The sequence below is a fragment of the Pimephales promelas genome, chromosome 18 (genome assembly GCF_988280905.1).
Source record: "Pimephales promelas chromosome 18, fPimPro1.hap1.1, whole genome shotgun sequence".
In the NCBI taxonomy this organism is placed as follows: Eukaryota; Metazoa; Chordata; class Actinopteri; order Cypriniformes; family Leuciscidae; genus Pimephales; species Pimephales promelas.
In genome coordinates this window covers 6,098,737-6,120,320 of record NC_142786.1, presented here as the reverse complement: position 1 = coordinate 6,120,320, position 21,584 = coordinate 6,098,737, and the positions used below count along the sequence as shown (strand labels likewise).

General features: G+C 37.0%; 3 protein-coding genes across 10 annotated transcripts in view; all 3 read right to left on the bottom strand.

Moving 5' to 3' along the window:
- The window catches only part of aqp10b (aquaporin 10b), a 32,830-nt gene extending 28,804 nt beyond the window's left edge, over positions 1–4,026 (bottom strand). The window contains exon 1 of the mRNA XM_089123346.1: positions 3,710–4,026. Within this exon, the coding sequence (XP_088979472.1) occupies positions 3,710–3,796 (87 nt within the window). The 5' untranslated portion in view covers positions 3,797–4,026. The remainder of the gene's footprint in view (positions 1–3,709) is intronic.
- Positions 4,027–6,229: 2,203 nt separating this feature from the next.
- On the bottom strand, positions 6,230–10,796 carry hax1 (HCLS1 associated protein X-1). 2 transcript variants are annotated; one of them, XM_039679031.2, is made up of 7 exons: positions 10,632–10,796; positions 9,505–9,671; positions 8,907–9,127; positions 8,414–8,477; positions 7,041–7,162; positions 6,774–6,894; positions 6,230–6,576 (listed from the first exon to the last, which is right to left on the bottom strand). In XM_039679031.2, the coding sequence occupies exons 1-7, from the start codon at positions 10,700–10,702 to the stop codon at positions 6,512–6,514; spliced, it is 831 nt and encodes a 276-aa protein (XP_039534965.1). In that variant the 5' UTR covers positions 10,703–10,796; the 3' UTR covers positions 6,230–6,511. The 2 variants fall into 2 exon arrangements, with proteins under 2 accessions (XP_039534965.1, XP_039534964.2); XM_039679030.2 differs by having other exon boundaries at positions 9,505–9,767; positions 10,632–10,795.
- An 855-nt stretch (positions 10,797–11,651) lies between these two features.
- ubap2l (ubiquitin associated protein 2-like) overlaps positions 11,652–21,584 on the bottom strand; it is a 30,616-nt gene continuing 20,683 nt past the window's right edge. For 5 of the 7 annotated variants that reach the window (XM_039678317.2, XM_039678316.2, XM_089123168.1 and 2 more), the window contains 4 exons: positions 20,643–20,792; positions 14,254–14,321; positions 13,949–14,143; positions 11,652–13,271 (listed from right to left, as the gene is read on the bottom strand). In XM_039678317.2, the coding sequence (XP_039534251.2) occupies positions 13,176–13,271; positions 13,949–14,143; positions 14,254–14,321; positions 20,643–20,792 (509 nt within the window). In that variant the 3' untranslated portion in view covers positions 11,652–13,175. The remainder of the gene's footprint in view (positions 13,272–13,948; positions 14,144–14,253; positions 14,322–20,642; positions 20,793–21,584) is intronic. The other 2 variants (XM_039678320.2, XM_039678321.2) reach the window with 1 other exon arrangement.

Genomic DNA, 21,584 nt, shown 5'->3' with positions numbered 1-21,584 from the left:
GCTGAGATATCGAAACTCAAAAATTTGTCCCGAAAAAAAAACGACAGTGGTACCCCTTACGTTTTTTTTTTTCGGGTGAAAATTTAAGTTTCTCCAATCTTCCCAAAACTCTGGATTCTGATAGAGGGCCATGAGACTTAGACCTGAGTGCAAAAATGGATGCTCTAGCCCCTTCCAGAGCTGAGATATCGAAACTCAAAAATTCGGCCCGAAAAAAAAAACGACAGTGGTACCCCTTACGTTTTTTTTTTTTGGGCGAAAAATTAAGTTTCTCCAATCTTCCCAAAACTCTGGATTCTGATAGAGGGCCATGAGACTTAGACCTGAGTGCAAAAATGGAGGCTCTAGCCCCTTCCAGAGCTGAGATATCGAAACTCAAAAATTCGGCCCGAAAAAAAAACGACAGTGGTACCCCTTACGTTTTTTTTTTTTCGGGTGAAAAATTAAGTTTCTCCAATCTTCCCAAAACTCTGGATTCTGATAGAGGGCCATGAGACTTAGACCTGAGTGCAAAAATGGAGGCTCTAGCCCCTTCCAGAGCTGAGATATCGAAACTCAAAAATTTGGCGCGAAAAAAAACGACAGTGGTACCCCTTACGGTTTTTTTTGGGTGAAAAATTAAGTTTCTCCAATCTTCCCAAAACTCTGGATTCTGATAGAGGGCCATGAGACTTAGACCTGAGTGCAAAAATGGAGGCTCTAGCCCCTTCCAGAGCTGAGATATCGAAACTAAAAAATTCGTCCCGAAAAAAAAACGACAGTGGTACCCCTTACGTTTTTTTTTTTCGGGCGAAAAATTAAGTTTCTCCAATCTTCCCAAAACTCTGGATTCTGATAGAGGGCCATGAGACTTAGACCTGAGTGCAAAAATGGAGGCTCTAGCCCCTTCCAGAGCTGAGATATCGAAACTCAAAAATTCGGCCCGAAAAAAAAAACGACAGTGGTACCCCTTACGTTTTTTTTTTTTGGGCGAAAAATTAAGTTTCTCCAATCTTCCCAAAACTCTGGATTCTGATAGAGGGCCATGAGACTTAGACATAAGTGCAAAAATGGAGGCTCTAGCCCCTTCCAGAGCTGAGATATCAAAACTCAAAAATTCGTCCCGAAAAAAAAACGACAGTGGTACCCCTTACGTTTTTTTTTTTCGGGTGAAAATTTAAGTTTCTCCAATCTTCCCAAAACTCTGGATTCTGATAGAGGGCCATGATACTTAGACCTGAGTGCAAAAATGGATGCTCTAGCCCCTTCCAGAGCTGAGATATCGAAACTCAAAAATTCGGCCCGAAAAAAAAAACGACAGTGGTACCCCTTACGTTTTTTTTTTTGGGCGAAAAATTAAGTTTCTCCAATCTTCCCAAAACTCTGGATTCTGATAGAGGGCCATGAGACTTAGACCTGAGTGCAAAAATGGAGGCTCTAGCCCCTTCCAGAGCTGAGATATCGAAACTCAAAAATTCGGCCCGAAAAAAAACGACAGTGGTACCCCTTACGTTTTTTTTTTTCGGGTGAAAAATTAAGTTTCTCCAATCTTCCCAAAACTCTGGATTCTGATAGAGGGCCATGAGACTTAGACCTGAGTGCAAAAATGGAGGCTCTAGCCCCTTCCAGAGCTGAGATATCGAAACTCAAAAATTTGTCCCGAAAAAAAAACGACAGTGGTACCCCTTACGTTTTTTTTTTTCGGGTGAAAATTTAAGTTTCTCCAATCTTCCCAAAACTCTGGATTCTGATAGAGGGCCATGATACTTAGACCTGAGTGCAAAAATGGAGGCTCTAGCCCCTTCCAGAGCTGAGATATCGAAACTCAAAAATTCGGCCCGAAAAAAAAAACGACAGTGGTACCCCTTACGTTTTTTTTTTTTTGGGCGAAAAATTAAGTTTCTCCAATCTTCCCAAAACTCTGGATTCTGATAGAGGGCCATGAGACTTAGACCTGAGTGCAAAAATGGAGGCTCTAGCCCCTTCCAGAGCTGAGATATCGAAACTCAAAAATTCGTCCCGAAAAAAAAACGACAGTGGTACCCCTTACGTTTTGTTTTTTTTTCGGGTGAAAAATTAAGTTTCTCCAATCTTCCCAAAACTCTGGATTCTGATAGAGGGCCATGAGACTTAGACCTGAGTGCAAAAATGGAGGCTCTAGCCCCTTCCAGAGCTGAGATATCGAAACTCAAAAATTCGTCCCGAAAAAAAAACGACAGTGGTACCCCTTACGTTTTTTTTTTTCGGGCGAAAAATTAAGTTCCTCCAATCTTCCCAAAACTCTGGATTCTGATAGAGGGCCATGAGACTTAGACCTGAGTGCAAAAATGGAGGCTCTAGCCCCTTCCAGAGCTGAGATATCGAAACTCAAAAATTCGTCCCGAAAAAAAAAACGACAGTGGTACCCCTTACGTTTTTTTTTTTCGGGCGAAAAATTAAGTATCTCCAATCTTCCCAAAACTCTGGATTCTGATAGAGGGCCATGAGACTTAGACCTGAGTGCAAAAATGGAGGCTCTAGCCCCTTCCAGAGCTGAGATATCGAAACTCAAAAATTCGGCGCGAAAAAAAAACGACAGTGGTACCCCTTACGTTTTTTTTTTCGGGCGAAAAATTAAGTTTCTCCAATCTTCCCAAAACTATGGATTCTGATAGAGGGCCATGAGACTTAGACCTGAGTGCAAAAATGGAGGCTCTAGCCCCTTCCAGAGCTGAGATATCGAAACTCAAAATTTCGACCCGAAAAAAAAAAGGCATTTTTATACAGTGGTAGTTTTTTTAGGCATTTTTATACAGTGGTAGTTTTTTTAGGCATTTTTATACAGTGGTAGTGACTGTCTCACTGTTCAGTCTTATACAGTCTCACTGCCAGGATATTCTAATTTAAGCCTATAATAATTATTAATAAAATAATTCTTCTTACCAATAGCTATGATATTGTTTAATTCAATATATTTGTATATAGCTGTAAAAAAGTTATTTATTATGTTACCTGTTGGGTACCACATTTCCTTGTAAATGCAAAACCTTTTTTTTTTTTTTACTTTAGCTTACTTATTGATACTGTTATGCGTCAATAAATAAGCTAAACCCACCCGCCCAGCTCAACTTTTTGATGTAATAATGCGGCCCTCGAATGAAGCTAATTGAATAGCCCTGATTTATGCCATTATAAATATCTAAATATCTCAGCTTTGGAAGGGGCTAGAGCCTCCATTTTTGCACTCAGGTCTAAGTCCCATGGCCCTCTATCAGAATCCAGAGTTTCAAGAAGATTGGAGAAACTTGTTTTTTCGCACCAAAAAAACAAAACAAAAAAACGACAGGGGTAACACTGTCGTTTTTTTGGGGGGGTCGAAATTTTGAGTTTCTCTGATCTTCTTGAAACTCTGGATTCTGATAGAGGGCCACGGGACTTAGACCTGAGTGCAAAAATGGAGGCTCTAGACCCTTCCAGAGCTGAGATATTGAGATCCCACGTAGCATTTATGCCATTATAAATATAGGCCTACACTGTAATTATTTGTGAACATTTAGCAAAAATGTCTACACCACTTTTTAATGGCAAGGAACACATTGATTAAACATGAAATTTTGAAAGACTGAAATATTATTTTCTTGTAAAATGTACTGTAATAATCTTTGTTTTATTTAAATCGTTTTTTTTTTTTTTTTTTTTGAGGGCACACATTTCCATATTAAAAATACAGATATGACGATTACAGACTTACTATCAAAACATAGACTCCGAAAAATTCAGCCAGACACTCTCTGATCAAGCTGCTCTTGATTCGGCATCTCCTCAGCAGACGATCCATTATTTCTGCCCTCTTTCTGTTCGTCTTCAATCAGAATAAATGCAGGCCGGGAGATCGGGGATTCCAGACAGTGGATTCTCAGGGCGCCATTGAGAAGGTGCCAGTCAGCACCTTAGAGAACGCATGGTCTTCTGTTTGGATAATTATCACACCACTTAGGTAAACTAAGACTATCTGTTGTAGTTAAAGTGTGTTTTATGTGTGCGTCTGGAGAAGGAATGACAATTACATGTAGTACATTGCCCTTTTGTAATAAAACGACGAGTAGTTTATTGTTAACTTTTATCTGTGATGCACTGCTGGCTTGTACTCAGATATATGTATAAATCATCTACTCTGTATATTTTGAAAGAAAAGTAGGCTAGAGGTTCTATTTTATTTTATTTTTTGCCAATTCGTGCAAAATACTTGTCACTTTCTATCAAGTACAATAGGGCAATAGAAGATGCCTTGTTTTCAGCTGAAACATTTATCAGGGGTTTCCAATTCAATGAATGTCCATATAGATTTGAGCTCCAACACACTTACCTGGACGTTTCTATTGTGTCTGTGACTTTGAATTGCTGGTTTCAGGTATGTTTAATAAGGGTCGGGGCTCAAATCAAATTTGCTGGACGTTGTTCCTCTAGGAGCAGATTTGACAACCCCACAGTTAACCAATATCTAACAATTTTTTCTGTTGTCTCATAACCAGCATTCATGCAAATACAGATGTTGTTGTTTTTTATGTCTTGGTAAATTTGTTCTCAGGGCCCATTTCCTCAGTGTTTTTCTTAATGAACTAGTTTTCTAGTCAATTAAGCAAAGCTACACATCTGACGTGTAAATGTTTGACCCTGATGTCCATAGATTGCCTCCAGAATAGTTAATATGTCCATGCAGCTGTTCTCAGTGTTCCCATTATGTAGTCTTGGCAATGGACAAAGAAAGTGTCCCATAAACTCAGTCTTGAGGTAAACTTATATCTGTCTTAGCTTGTACTTGGGTGGAGATAATCATTAGATAACTGAGTAGAAAGTCAATCTCCATAAAGTTGATGTCACTCATGTTTCATCTGTCACTAGATAAAGATCAAATTGGGTGCAAAGCCAATTATGGGTGTGATACGCACCATAAGAGATTTTTAAGTGAGATTTTTACTATTTCTCTTCATTGTTAAAACACTTTAAATACCTGTTAAAAATGAAAAATGTTTAGTGAAGTATTGTTCACTTTTCTTATCGGCTCACATTGTCAGCATTGCTCTAATAGCCACAGACTGTCAGTTTACTAAAACAGATCCGAGTCAGACTGGTGAGTCTATGTGGCAGAACTGGGTGAAACTTTGTGTTGCTAAATGTACAACATACTGGTATACATCATATACTGGAAAGACACCCACTTACAGGAACCTGATACAACTGATACAATATATACACAACTGCACAACAATATATATATATGTATGTATACACACAGTTTTCTTTTCCAGATTTATGAACTTTGAAGTGCTTTTACTACTGACTTATTTTAAAGTCCCCCTAGTCAATCATGTTATCCCTTAAAACTCACATTTTATCACCGAAATTACATATTTAAATGTTTTTTCCTTGGAAAAAAATCTGTCATGCCTTAAATAGATTGAATGCAACTCTTGAATACACCCTTGCCTCATTTAGTATATGCTGTTCTATGAATATGCAAATTAGCCCCACCTCCACTCGCACAAGCTCAGAGATACACTCGTTTATGATCACACGTTTACGTGATTGGTTACGAAGATAGTTTGTGATGACAGAAACAGCAGCGTTTCACCAAGTAGTTTGTGATGACCAAACCACATTTTTGAGACTGCAGTTTTAAGGAGAAAATACTCAGCAATGGTGTTGACTTAAGAATTCGCACATGGTTGTTCTTAAAGCATATTAAAAACACCACATAGATATATAAACAACATTAAAAGCTGGATTTTCACCATAAGAACATGGAGTTATGTAATAAAATATAATGTCCCTGAATAAGTTACATCCAGATTCACATTCTACAAGAAACCATTACATTTGAAGGATTTTAACAAGCCGCAGAAATACAGCCAAACGAACTGTTCACTACTTTTGAACCCGTTTCCATCAGTGTAACTATTGTTAGACTAGAGAGATTATTATTATTTATCAATATTGACCTGTTCTATTAAATTAGTGTTATAGTATAAGGAAATGACCAACTTGACACTGCAAAGCATCCCACCTTCTGCACAAAAGAAAAACACAATCACTTTTTTCCATTTATTTCACTCTGAGTGATAACACCATTACAAATTATATATATATATATATATATATATATATATATATATATATACTATAGTGTAGCCCATCATCTGCAGTCTCAAGAAAGCCAATGGATCTTCTTTACCAACAAATAAAAAATGTGTCCGTCCTTTTCAGAACACTGTGACTTCAACAACTGCCCCAAAGTTCATGAAATTGTTATATAATTATTTATACATCCTTACTGGAAATTATATTCAAAAGAAAGAAGTAGGCAAAGTTATCAGGGTCATTTCGTGGCAGAAAATAATTGTTGTTTACTCATATCATCAAGACTGGATCTCCACATAAACATTGAAGAATTCAATCAGGCATAAGAATGAAAATATTCACTAATTATCTTTTAGATTGCAGTTGATAGGTTTGCTGAGAAAGATTGTCCTTTGGTTTGTGTCCAGAGCCTCTTTCAGCCTCGAAAGCCTCCGAAGAACTTTGAAAACACGGAGAAATCATCCTGCATGTCAGAGCGGCCTGAAAGATGCAGTAAATACATTACCGGGTGATTCAAGAATCAAAACTGATCTTGTGAAAGCTTGAGGAATAATAAAGGTCTTTACATACTATATTAACCAGAATGCGTTTTAAATACTCTAAATTCTACAATGTTTATATTATATTTTACTTTTGAGACCACACATGGGGAGAAGTGTTGGCTAGAAATGGCTAACCTGGCATGAGAGGACCAGACTGATCTTGCGGCCCATCTTGGACACCAGAACCCCCTGAGATGGTCACTGTAGTCTCTTCATTACCTTCACCATCTCTGACTGTTCGTCTTTCTTCTACTGTCTACACACACACACGCACAAAATCTCTATTATTACTTGTTAGACACCATCTGGACATGTGTGGGATATTTTGAGCCTTGCTGTACATTATTACGATATTTGTCATCAGAAATACTTTTGAGGATCAAATTATACAGGAACACTCACTCCATCTTGTCTGACCACCTTGGTGACGCTGATAGACTTGAAGAATGACCTCGTCTTTGGCTGTATAGGTGCTGGAGTCAAGATCTGATCCAGCCCACCTGAAGACACCTGCGAGTCCAGATCTGAGGGCGGAACCAGAAGACAAAAGGTTTTAAGACATCTTATAGGAGTTGCATCAATGATATCAGCCAAGAAATGAGGGAATCAAGGCCTATTCATTCAAAGCTTGAATTGTCAGTAGGGTAACTAAGGATAACATACTTTTTTTTTTTTTTTTTTTTGTCAAGTCAAGTCAGCTTCTTTTTATTTAGCACTTCACAGTAATTCAGCTTTAGTGTTGATTCGGTTCAGTTCAATAACTGTAAAGTTCGTCAATTATGAAATGAGTTCTATTCAGCTATAAGCTGCTCTACAGAAAACAAGTCATTATTCAGTTCAATGTAGATAAATTCAGTTCAAAAACAGTGTCAAATAAAGTTGATTGAGCAATAAAGCAGCTCTAGTGTCATCATCCAGCTCAATACAGTTATGTATTCATCCGATAGTGTCAGTAAAGTCAAAATAATCAATAATATTTTTGAATATGAAGTGTCATTTAAACCCCTTTGCGCTTTCTTTATTTCCAGCTCCAGCATGTTAAGTCTTAATTTTCAAACTGCACTGATCTACCATTATTTTATTTGATGTAGAGCCCGACCGATAAAGGATTTTAAAGGCCGATACCGATTCAAATATTTGTTGGTTTTAAAATCCGATGTATCGACCGATATTTTTTTTTTCTTATTATGTCAAAAGTTAGAAGGACAGTCAGTCAACTACACTGCAACAACGTAACTTAACTATTACTAGCTAATTCCGCTTCACTCTCTGCTTATTTAACAACAGCAAAACTGGACATGACAGTCACAAATTTTGTCATGCTTATTTGAGTTAAGAGAACTGATGGGGATGTTCTTTTAATTGTTATTCAAGCAAAGTATGTATCATGACCAACTCAACGAATGTTGCCAACAGGAACGCTGTAGAGTGCCCTCTGGTGGACAAACTATACAACTCCAACACTCATGACATGGTTCAAGCGTGTTTTGTCCATTCTCATTTTATTTTTGAAATATTCATTTATCGGCCATTATAACTGCCGATACCTATAGTTTGGAAAATGCCTAATATCGGCCGATAATATCGGCCTGCCGATATATCGGTCTGGCTCTAATTTGAAGTTTTGCATGTCGAACAATAGATTCAAGAATCAGAACTTATTCATGAAATACAATTTTTTTTATTTCACTTGAATAATTGTGGTGATTTAAAAAAAAAAAATCAGAACATTACTGTCTGTGCTTGCATTTAAATCATAAAAAAATGATCATTACCTCCATCCTCTTTTTTCTCGTTCTCCTTAGGTCTTAATAGACTATCTTTCCAAAGATCATGAAACTAAAAATGAAGACAATCAGATGAGAATACACAAGTTTAGAAAAACTGAAACGGGTGTCCAAACCTGCTCCCGAATGGCAACTATCCTTCAGGACACTGGCCTGGACGTTTCTAGTAAGCCTAATAAGACTTTGGTCGCATCCGAAATCGCATACATCCCTACTATAAAGTAGGTGAGAAACAGTATGTGACTAAATAAGTTTTAAAAAAAAAAAAGCGGGCAAAAAGCACCCAGATGACCTCTTAAGATGAGAATCTTAAATGTGTAGACATCATGAGTAACACAAAATGAGTAACTACCCAAGAGAGTATGTGATTTCGGACGCAGCATATGATTATCTGGTTCAGGTGTGTTTAAGCTAAACTCTGCAGGACAGAGCTGGGTTGGACACCCTTGCTCTAAAAGTCCACCGAATCACTTTGATTCACCTTTGAGAAGGGGGTCCACTGGGGAAAGGGGCTGCTGGGGCCTTGTGGAAATGAGGAATCCTTGTCCTTTGGTCCCACAGAGGGGGGAGGGAGGGGTGGATTGTAGGGTGAGCTCTCAGGAGACTTCAACATGAAATCTCTGAACGGGTTACTACTTCCTGTCCCACTCCTGCCTTTCTCGACACCTTCCTGAGGAGGCGGAGCTTCTATTGACGGGACATCTGTTGGGCAGGGGAAGCGGACATATAACATATTTTTAAAATGCATTGCTATCACTATTAGGTTTTTGATTTTTTATTTACAAGCGTTTAAAATGGAAAAGATTAGAGTTACAGTGGGACAGAAGTAACTTTTCTTGCCGAACATCTGTGTATTACATGTATAGAGCTTATTAATTTTGTGATTTATACAGTATATAGGTATCTTCTATCCATTTACTTTCTCATTTGATTATACTGAGATGACTACTTGAAATGTATTCAACCATGATCATCTAATCAGCTTATTAAATCAAAATTAGATCATGCAAGATGTACAGATGCTTAGAAACATACTTCACCACAAAGAAACATAAACTTGAGGAACAAAGCAAACGTACCTCTACGTCCAAATCCATGGCCCTCATCAAATCGACCTAGACCAGCAAAGATCTCCTCCATGTCCCTGAAGATCTGGCCGAACAGCTGAGGTTCCTCGAAGCGCATCCCGCCGGGCCCAACGCTGAAACCAAATCTGAAGGCGTCATCAAACGGGTCCCGACGTGGCCTGTTAAAGTCATCGTAGTGAAATCCACTGTCATTGTCTTCATCTTCATCATCATCATCATCATCTTCATGAATCATCCCATCAAAGAAGGGGTCCCTGATTAAAACACATTCAAATTAGCAAACCAATCTGAACTAAACAATGTCACTGTAGTCGTGTATTAATCAGGAACAATAAATACACCAGGGCAACTAGGTGCATATAGAACTAGTAATAGCCTATAAATATATAAAAAAACATTTTTCAAAAAACATTAAACACTTATTTAATTAATAAAGAAAGAAAGATGTGTAAACTCAATGTGACAGGTAACATTATATATAGTGCATTAGATACCAAATACAGTATTAAGTTCTCCTTTTATAAAAGGATAGTAAAATAATCTGTTTGTGTCATCAATCTGACTGAGGCTGGATTTCTCATTCTTCATTACTATTTTTCACATTTTATAACAATAAAAAATCTATGTTACAATTAAGAAATGTATTCATAGGTGTATTACTAAGTTATAGCACCAGCCCACTGTTATTTATGTCGTGATGTGTCAAAGTAAAACTGAAAGAGTGTGTATTATGTTCCATGGCTTCACGCATTTTAGCAATTTGTCACGGACAGACAAAACAGCACAAACATGTATTACAAAATCATTTATAACTGTGCCGACAAACGAACATACTTTAAAATATCACAATAATGTTTTATAAATTTTATTTGTCTAAAACAGTCAGCAAGCGTTTATTTCTATTGACACAAATTAGCCTACCCTACAGAAACATCCATATAAAAGCAATATGAAGAGTTGAGAAATATTGTGAAGCATGTTACTTAGCACTATGCACAATGTCATTGCTTATAACTTATTATTATTAGTTTGTTATAATAACATACGACATAATAGCTGTTAAAAGTCAACTGTCAGGTAGGTTAACATTTCCAGATTAAAAGGTTAGGCAGACTCACCTGCGGCCATCACCACGATAATGACCACCGGGAACCCCGAAAAACCCACGAAACAGATCAAATACGCTCATTTAAGGACAAAGTATCCAGTGATCCTTCACAAATGACACCATAACAAAGTTGCATCAGAGATCCAGGACACCTACGAGATCTTTCCACCGGAAAACAGATTTCAAAATAAAAGTCCGTACATTGCATTAGCCCATGCCTTGTACGTCATTATCGACCAATAAAACAAGCTACTTAAAACCCTTTCAAACTTTAAATTAACTAAAAATTACAAGGAATAAATTACTTAAATTAAATATCCAGGAGCATTATAAAGCGTTGAGAAATATGACAAAGTTCATGTCAGCTTTTTATCGCTAACGTCGGTTTACACATTCATGAGGAAATACGTTTATAATGTTTTATGAATCTTCACCAGTAGTTACTTTAATAAATAAAACCCCTGAACTTTATTAAACTTCATTAGCATATAAATGCCTCCACTTCTATCAAGTTTATATGCATAAAATGATGTGTGTAACATTATGAAATGTGAAGCAAATTTATAAACTAGAGACTAACAATGTGCGACAATCTTAATCTTATGTAGGACAGAAAAAAGCTGCTTATTTCAAATGAGACCTAAAACCTCAAATTTCTCTAGAAATATTTGGAATCAAGCAAATAGTTCTCAACAGCAGCTACAATCAAATCACACCTCATCACCAAACTACCATTTTAATCATACCTCTTACAAGACATTGGTTTCATGTATGGCAACAATTTGGCTTTAATATCACAAGATGCATGTTAGAAATTCTCTAAACCTTTTTCTATGCAAAGAATGAACTAAGGAATCTATAAACTTGACATTTTAAACGTGCTGCATCAACTATACACGTCATATTGAGTTTTTTTTTTTTTTTTAAATGTAGACTACTTTCCTACATTTCTTGTTTGCAAAGCAACAAATAACTCCACTTTTAAAAACTAGAACACAGAGGCAGACTGCAGTTAAAAGGCACACAAAAAGAGTTTTCTTAAAAAAGACATTCACATCCAAAAGTGATGAAAATGTCTTTTTCTTGTTTATTTACTTAATATTTATATATTTTTTTACAAAATAAAAAACATTATGAAACAAAAACAAAAATGCTAACAAGTCTGTAAGGATTCGAGAGGGGAGAAAAGAAGCCATCAAACAAACAGACTACAGTACTTGTGTTTTATGTATATATATATGTATATATGTACAAGACAAGTTTATCCATTTAAATCTTTAAAACGCACAGTACAAAAAAAAAGTCACTGACAAAGAAAAAAAAAAACCCATAGTACAATTCTGTCCATCAGCACTTTCCTAATAATCATTAATAAAAGAATATATTTGGGGACATAAAGTGGGGCATTTCAGGAGGAGAATGACTGCAGGTATGACAAAAGGACAAAGGCTATGGAAAGACACAGGGTGGCCAAAAAAAAACCGTGACCTCAATCCCAAAATAAATGAGAAACTTCACGCTTATGGCAAAACGCTGAGGTCAAAAATCATGCCTTAACGTAATCCAATCTCCCTGCAACATGAAGGTGGTAAAGAGGACAAAAAAAGAAAAAAAAAGTTTGCAGAAAATAAGTCTTAAGTTAAGGTGACCAGTGCACTTCTCTCATCTGGAGAGTACAATAAGGCTCCAATAAAAGAAATAAAAGGAATACACATTGAAGCCTATTCTAGAAGTAGAACATTCATATACTGGCCACCCTGATGATGCAATTCATTCATTCATACACACACACACAAAATTAAGCCAAACTCACACACATGCACATACACACGCAGTACAGAACCAAAGCCTGTGAACTCACCTATACATTTTTTTCATATATCTATTTATATTTGGTAAAAAATAAACTTCACAACTGCACTAGCCGATTTAGAGTGATATCTTCCTTTTTTTTCCCAAAATAAAATTTGGTAAAAACTCATTGAAGGGGGAGAAACAGAGGAGGTGCAAGTACATCTGGATCACAGGTGCTGATCAAGCAAGCAGCGGAAAGGAAGGAAATAACGAACGAGGTGAGGAAAACAAAACAATCCTGCCTTCTCTTCCTCTATCAAACCCCTCTCTTTTTTATTACATCCATCAGTAAAAGGAAAAACAAAAGGGGAAAAAAGAACTAAACATTTGTCCTTTTAGAAAACAGATCTATGTTACATATTCCAGAAAAAAAGGGAGGGGGGAATTCTGGGCTTTTATGCATTTTGAACACAATACAAACTCCAAATACTCAATACTCCGATCATGAAGGCCTAAGTAACTATCCATATATTGGCGATATCACGCTCCCCGTACAGACTTCTCCCCCGTGCCCCCTCCTCAAGCGGCGCCTTACAGTGCTATCTCTCTCTCAGGACAGTGCCACCAGTGGAATGGGGTTGGTACTGCAGGGTGACCGTGCAGAGAGGAGAGGGAGCGCCGCAGAGGACAAAGAAAAGGGGGAGAAAAACGGTTCCACTAATCCAGCCTTTGGAACACCAGACGGGGCAGGACGGGGGGGTTAATTGCCTCCCCAGTTGTAGCTGTTGTATCCCGACTTGTTGATCTGCGACTTCTGTTGAATGGAGGCGTTCTGACTGCGCTGCCCAGAGCCACCCTGAACAAAGAAAATTCCAATTTAACAAAATTAAATTTCAAACAGTAAAAATTAGACATGTATATATATATATATATATATATATATATATATAAAAATGTATAGACTTCCTACCCATAAGGATTTAAAAATAGACATAAACATTACAATAAGGTTTGAATTGGGGTGGGGGAATAACAATTATAGAATATACAATAGCATATTAATATAATATCTTTTGTCATTTAAATGACCTTATTTAAATGCAATTCATTATGAAATCATTCTATTTAACAATTATTATTATTAAATTATAATAGCTATTATTTCTCCCCTTTAAAATCAAGTAGTGCTTATAACTGGAAACATTTCAAATGAAATGTTCCTTATCATAAACACTATTTGACTAGGACATGGGAGAAAAAAAATATATAAAATACATTTTTAAAAACAAAGTACTTCCAAATCAAAGCTTGTCGTGCTCGACTTGAAAGAAGAAAATAATAGGTATAATAAATCTAAAAATACAACTACTAATAGTAATAATTTATTAAACAATTTTTGAAAAGTATTCAAACAACATGAAAAGCTTTGATTTTAGAACTATAAAAACCATTAAAGAACAAAAAAGCATTAAAGAACATTTTTTATTTCCTGAGCCTGATGGGTAAACAGAAGGCAGCACAGCTCAAGCTCACCTGTCCGTCCTGCTGCAGGTGGTGGTGGAGCATCTGAGAGTGTGGCTGCTGATGGGGGGTCAGGATGTGCATGTAAGGGGCCGGAGCGTAACCCGCTGCAGTCGGAGGGTTGATGGGGCCGCCACTCCCAAGTGCTGAGGGCAAACTGAAGGAAGCGCTGGGGGTTCCTGTGTGGAAACCCTGCTTCTCAAAAGACTGGGGAGGACCGAATGAGACACTTCAGCATTTGTGAAAGCACATGCTTGGCAACTCAATTTAGTTATCAACTCAAGTTATTCAGATTAAAATCGAACATGGGTGCTCACCTGTGTCTTTGTGTAAACAGACCCTGAAATGTCAGGGACTCCCGTGTTGCTTGATGTCACCGAGACTCCTAAAGCAAGTCAAAACACATGAAATGTTTATCACTGAAAACTAGCAAAACATCAGTGGTAGTCCTTGGTTAACTTGGTCATTTCAAAGCAGCTTTATAGAAAATGCATGCGTTTTGTGAAAAGTGCTATACAAATAAATGTGTACCTGAGAGAGTTAACCAAGTCACTATAATTCTGACTTGCATATGATTGCATATGCAAAACTGCTCATTATCTGTGGAAACATTTTCTGTGATAGATCGGTACCAGTTCAAGGCTAACAGATTGAGGCGCAAAACTACAAATAAATAAAAATCAATAAAGATAACATGTTATGCAATGTAATGAGGCACAAAATGGTAAACCATCAACAACCATTACTACTAAAAAGCATATACTAGGTTACTTTTGGTACTCCAGTTAACCAAAACAGCATGCGTCTTGCGGCAGAACATTGTAGCCGGAACTACTTCTCATTCAAACAGATTTGATTTCCATGAATGATTGACCTGAAGAATGAAAGCGAAGAAAAAATAAAAAATAAATAAAAAATAAAAAGTCAGACAAAATTAAACCTCTGGTCAAATTGTCCAATTAAAATTGCCTAAGAATAAGCCTAAAATGTATAAAGCAAAAATACACCGACCTTTGGCTATGTTATAATGGAGGTTTATGGCGTCCACCTCAAAGAGCATGCACAGAGATTTAATGATTTAATGACTCGTAAATGTAAGTACACATTGATGGCCTAAGACACGAAACGAGCTGTTTGTGTGAGAAAACGAACAGCATTTTTATCGTTTTTACCTCTTGTAACCACGGCCACGTCCAAGTGTGTGCAGGTCTATGTAAGCGCCGGAAGTGATCTCTTGCGCGGTTGCAAAAAAAATAAATAAATAAATAAATTTCCTGTATAAATACGTTTAGATCTTCACAGTGAAGGGCAACACTTCTGAAATCTGTGTAAACAATGAGTGACGTACACGGACGAGATCACTTCCGGGGCTTTACGGTGCTTACGCAGACCGAAGCACCCACGCCCTCAGATCACTTGGGCGTGACTACAACAGGTAAAAACTATATAAATACTGTAGGGCTGCAACTAACGATTATTTTGATAATCGATTAATCGGACGATTATTTTTTCGATTAATCGATTAATCGGATAAAAAATTTATTTCATTTTTTTGTTTATTATAACTAAATAAAACCCTAAAAACCACACTCTTTTGTGTGTTAAACAATCTTCTTAATACAGACAACTTCATTATATAGAAAAACAACAAATAAAAAAAATATATATGACTATAACCTATGACAAAAATGCTATTGTAAACTAGATTAGTGGATAACTCAGAAAAACTTAGCCTAGAAAAATCACAAGTGCACAATAATTTTATAAAATCTGAACATTTAGTGAAAAAAACATTCCTTAGTGGGGAAAAAATAAGAGACAATAAGTGTAGCACTATCTCTGGTAAAAGTTACACATTGCTCTTTGTATTGTTGTTATACATTCGTGAAAAACATCGTAAAAATCAGATGCACAGCTGTTTAGTGAGGAAGCAATATTGACTTTGTATTATACAGTATCTTTGCAATAGTTTATTCAGCCTTTTCTTTTAACAGTTTTAAATTTCATTTAGGCTACTGTGCACGTGAAGAACAATTATAGTGCGCCGACTCTACTCTAGTGTTGTGATCTAACAGACACTCAGTAGAAAGTGATTAAGTTACAGCAATAAAAGTCAAGCAAGAAGATAGTCATTATATTACGAAACCATAGACCTTTATCTACGGATCAATTATAATAATAACATTGAATCATCTTGGAAAGAGTTTCATCATGTTAACTGTTGTAACGCGACGCGCTGTTTGAACACCGAATAGAGAATGACTGACAGCCGCAGTGGAGGGAAAAGCTTACGTTAACTTGAATTTAATGACTTAAATATACATTTCTATCTCACATTATACTACAGTATGGCTTCATAAAGTATACACGATTAACGCAGGTCACCTATTTTGGTTTCAAAACGGCGAATTTGCCGAAAGGTGAATGATTTTCGTGTATGCTGCATATTGATAGCGGTTTCCTGATGCCCGCAAATTAGTTCAAACTCACGGAATCAAGAATGCGCATGCGAGACAGAAGATAATGTGCTCCAAACCGTCCGTGTTGCGCACAGACCGGCGAGGGAGAGAGACTGCGTGTGTGCCTCATGAAGCGCACGTAAGAAGCGCATGTAAGAAGCGCATGTAGCATGTAAACAATCCCCGTGACGTAATCAGACCAACTAATCGATAATGACATTCGTTGACAACGATTTTCATAATCGATTATAATCGATTTTATCGATTAGTTGTTGCAGCCCTAAAATACTGTTCGTTTTCTCACACAAAACGTTTGTTTTGTGTCTTAGGCCATCAATGTGTATTTACGATTTACATTTACGAGTCATTAAATCATGTTTAATTTGGACTTTGAATGCTCTTTGAGGTGGACCCATGGGTGGACCCCATAGACCTCCATTATATGACTGACAGACAAGAACAGTTTGACCTAAAAATTTCAAAATTGAAAATACTGTGGAAACAAAGACACCTACATCTTCAATGCCCATAAGGTGAGCTAAAACATATCAAAATTTAATTTCAAAGTGAACTAACCCTTTAATGTCTGATGTCGGGTTACACTTAAAGAAAATTCCCTACACGATTATTTAGTTTTCCTATTTAATGACCGACAATTCAGTTGTAATAATTTTGTCATGAGGTTTATTAGCGTTAGGCTATAGCCTGAAAGGTCTGATTTAGCCTGTGCACTGTTACAACAGTAACAACTATTCAGTAACAATTTTTTTTCTCTTTATTTTTTCCCCCACAATGACATTTGAGTGCATGATTGAGTCATGTATCAAAAATCTGCTTTTTGGCTTGTTCGCACTCCAGAAACAGAACAATTTTTTGTTCTAGGAACGCCTTTTGGGGGGGGGAACTAAATGATCTCCTACTTCAGATGAGGGACTAACCCAGCACAACAGGAACTACCAGTGATGCAAGTGAACGTTGATTGGTGGGTGCCCGTGTTTTGCATTCGTTTGGCCAGTTTATAACCTATATTCACAAACATGGAAAACGGTGATAGATGGACCGACGTCAAAGTCCGAGAGGAAATCCAACAACTTTGAAGGGACTAAGCAAATATGATTATGTATTTCTGCTCAGCTAGCGACATTGGACATCAACCACACAGCAAACTAGTGTTGTCACGGTACCAAAATTTCAGTATTCGGTACCGATACCAGTTAAAATTCACGGTTCTCGGTACCAATTTCGGTACCAAAGCTTAGTTTAAATTTACATATATTTAAGTGTTTATCACGGTTACAAGTATGGAAACTGTACATTTGTATTATAAACACTTTAGAAAAAGATTAGATAAAATGACCTAAAATAAACAATATTATACACTAACACATTTTTAAAGTTGTTTGTAAAGTTTTAATCCATTATTTATTTAATGCACAATGAATTAAGTGAACAAACATGAACAATCAGGTGTTTGTAATAAATAACATTTTCAAACATTAATTAATGTTGTAAAAATATATTGTTCACTCAATGTGTTGATAACTAAGTAATGTTTATGAATGGTATCTTTGTAGCATTACCATAAAACATGTTTTATTTGACTTGACTGTCCTTTTATTAATCTAAAACTGCATTCATATTTAATTTTAAAAAGGCTTTTTAAACCTGCTGAGTTATAAAGGCAAGAATACGCCTAGAACTGGCACTGACATTAAATGACAATACTAATACCATAGTACTCTGGTGTCGGGTAGATACTACTGTGCTCATGTACTCGTAAAACTACCCCGAAAGCACTTTAGAGGCCGTTCACATGTCGCGCGTGTTTTTTAATTATATTTTTGCGCGTGCTTATTCTTTCCAAAGCGCTTGCTCTCACGCGGCGTCTGTCGTTGCTATGCAACGCCAACGAGTTTTTATTAGGAGCGCGCTTGAATCACGCCTAGAAATTGCGAATTTGCATGTAATCGGCCTCTTATGGCAAGGTGACATTAGCCTAATGCAAAATATTTCCATATGTGGCTCTTTCCTCCTTTCGTTTCAACAAGTGGATTCAGAGAGAGAGCCATCAGCGTTATGAAGAGGACGCAACTGTGCACGTTTCAGACATCGCGTCTAGAACAGAACTGGACGAACCTGGTATTCGGTACCTAGAAAAGCTGGTACCGTAACATTTTTTTTTTTTAGTACCGACTTGGTACCGAAGTACCGAGTTTTTTGACAACACTACAGCAAACTCTTTAATACTTTTTCATATACTGTTTACTTTAACAGTTCTATCTAATAGCACATAAGATAGGACTGTTAAACAGATCATAAACTAATGTAGATAGAGAGTGTGACTGGTGTGTGCTCAGGCTCAGAGATGTCAAAATAAATGTCTGCCCGCCATCAAAATTAATGTCCTGCACAACAACTAGAGCGGCCGGACGCAAGACTGTCAGAGTTCCTACTGGGGGAATGAATACAACCAGAACAATTGTTCTAGGCGAATATTTAATTATTGTGGGACCATTATTGCTAGTCCCTATAACTTCTTTATTTTTTTAAATGGACAAATAGGGGCTTTCACACACAAATTCAGTGTGTGAAATTCAGTGACTAACTAGGAAAATAAATAAATAAAATTATTTAAAAAAAAAATTCACATACATACTTACATACATTATATATATATATATATATATATATATAAACGTATGCATATATATATATATATATATATATATATATATATACACACACACACATATACATACATACATACATATATACATATATATATATATATATATAAATATAAACGTATGCATATATATATATATATATATATATATATATATATATATATACACACACACACACACACACACACACACACACATATATATATATATATATATATATATATATATATATATACACACATATATGTGTATGTATTTTTTTTTTATAAAAGCCCAGATCAAATCAAGCTGACAATGTTCACAAGATATAAAAATAAATAACAATGCATAAAGTATTTTATGAGATAAATAGACCAAGTCTGCTCTCATTATAACAGATATTCTACCTTGTTTAAGAAGAAACACTAGTCCATTTCAGAGAAACAACTAGATGATATTTAGTAAATAACTTCAAACAAATCCACTAATCTGATATAATGCATTATGGGTAGTTGGCTTCTTGTATCGAAACCCTTTTTCAAAGTGTTAAAGAAAAGGCGGTCACTGTCTTAAGTCACAAGTGTAGGGCTGTATTCAACCAAAGAAATCCTTAGTCGACCAAAGTCGAGTCCTGCTCGACGATTAGTCGACTAAAAAAAAAAAAACGTGATATTTTGATTAAACATTTTTTAAACAATTGTCATTGAGCATTTATAAAACAACAACGAAAAAACATCACAAATAAATAAAACTATAATAATAATATAATTCTTTGAAAATTAAGTGATTTTTTAACTGCAAAAAGTGAAGAGCTCTGTCCTAGGTCTATAGTACAGTCCCAATCGCGCACCTGACCACACCACACGCTGCAAAAAATATAACTGCTATCTGCCACATAATGAAAAATCCCAACAAAAGCTCTCGTTTATACAGGCTTTATATTCTTCTTTACTTTCAAAGCTATGGGTTAACTTTAGTCCTGACGATCAAGGCGTTTTAAACAACACTCAAAAAAACCCAAATAACTTAAAAACAATCCTATAATAGGCTGTACCGCGTATAGGTTTATTTTCGTTTTGTTGCATTATTTAGGCTATTTTCAAATGCGTCAAGTGTACAAATAAAAACGAAAACATTAAGAAAACACAATCTATTGAGTCAGCATGATATAGCCGTTAAAAGGCTGCTCACATCTTTTGCGCGCTCAAGTTCGATTTTAAATGTAGGCGCGCGACTTGCGCGCTCATAATGGCAACGCGATCGCCTCCCTCCACAGTCTTGTCGTCTTTGTTTTAAAATGCAGCCAGACAAAAGATTTATATTTCCTGGACATTTTGTCGACTAAAGCCAAAACAAGCAGCGTTCTAACAGAATGAATACAGCATCCCTTACCGAGCGCGAGCAGCAGCGCTACCTAGATTCAACAGTTTCCTTCCATCAGAGATGAGGAGGCATGTGACGGCTTCATCAAGCTTGACCAGTAGTAAGTTAGGAGCAAATGAGGGGAGAGAGAGAGAGCTTAAGAAAGAAAAGGGAGGAGGAACAAGGAAATTGGGGGGTTTAGCGTGAGGCTGCACTCACCCACTCCGGGCCCGGTGACCGAGTTGGCGGGCTTGTTTTGCGCAGAAGCAGCGGCGGCGGCGGCAGCAGCGGCTGCGGCAACGGCAGTGCCGTAGCCGCCCTTACAGAAATCCCCGCTCCCTGCCGAAGCCTGGCCCAAATCCTCATAGCCTGCAAACGGTCAGACACACACAGCCACAGCCCCACAGCATTAGACACACACCAGGCAGGGCCAGAGGGAAGGAGGAGGAAGGGGACGGGGCACAGGGATGCAGCAAGCTGGGGGAGGGGCCTAATCGGAAAAGAGTACTGGTGGTGTTAAGAACATTTAAGAGGGGATATGAAAGTGATGGGCAATTTCCAACCAAAGGAATGGAAATGGAGAAATAAGAAAAGAGAACATTAGGAATGACTAAGATGAAGCTGGAAGATAAATTAAGGAAAAAGTTAATTTCAAGAAAAGACAATATGAAGAACTTGAAGAAAAGTAACGACAAGAAGAATCTAAAGTATGAGACAATATGGATGGTGTTAGATTGAGGGAGAGCATAAGAGCAAAGGAATGGGAGGGTACTACAAAACAGTGCTCAAAAGTGGTGGATGGTCAAAAGCAAGCAGCGTGTGGAAAGCATGTGAACCCATCACCCTAAACCAAGCAACCTCCCTCCCACCTCATTCTCCTTACATCACTGGTTCCACAGAAACCCACCCACTGGCGGCACTTTGAAGTGCCTAAGACTATTTGTGGACTGACTAGTTGTACAGATTCTCAAGTAGATGATTGCTCTTAAACGTTCAAAGACGGCCATGTTATTGAAGCTGCAGATTGATTTCAGTCCACGACACTCCAAGTAGTATGATGCTCAATTGTTAAAACTACCCCACAAGTAGGATCAATGTTTAAAGCTTAGCGACACAAAACTCCATGCAGAACACTTGTGATTGCAAAGGTCATCCGGTTTT

What these genes read in the sequence shown, in the direction of transcription:
- hax1 (XM_039679030.2), bottom strand. Translation starts at nt 10,702, where the DNA reads ATGAGCGTATTTGATCTGTTTCGTGGGTTTTTCGGGGTTCCCGGTGGT. An exon ending in CGAGAAAAAAGAGGATGGAG is followed by an intron (nt 7,163 to 8,413) that starts GTAATGATCATT and finishes TTCCGCCCTCAG; the next exon opens with ATCTGGACTCGCAGGTGTCT. An exon ending in AGGTGGTCAGACAAGATGGA is followed by an intron (nt 6,895 to 7,040) that starts GTGAGTGTTCCT and finishes GTGTGTGTGTAG; the next exon opens with ACAGTAGAAGAAAGACGAAC.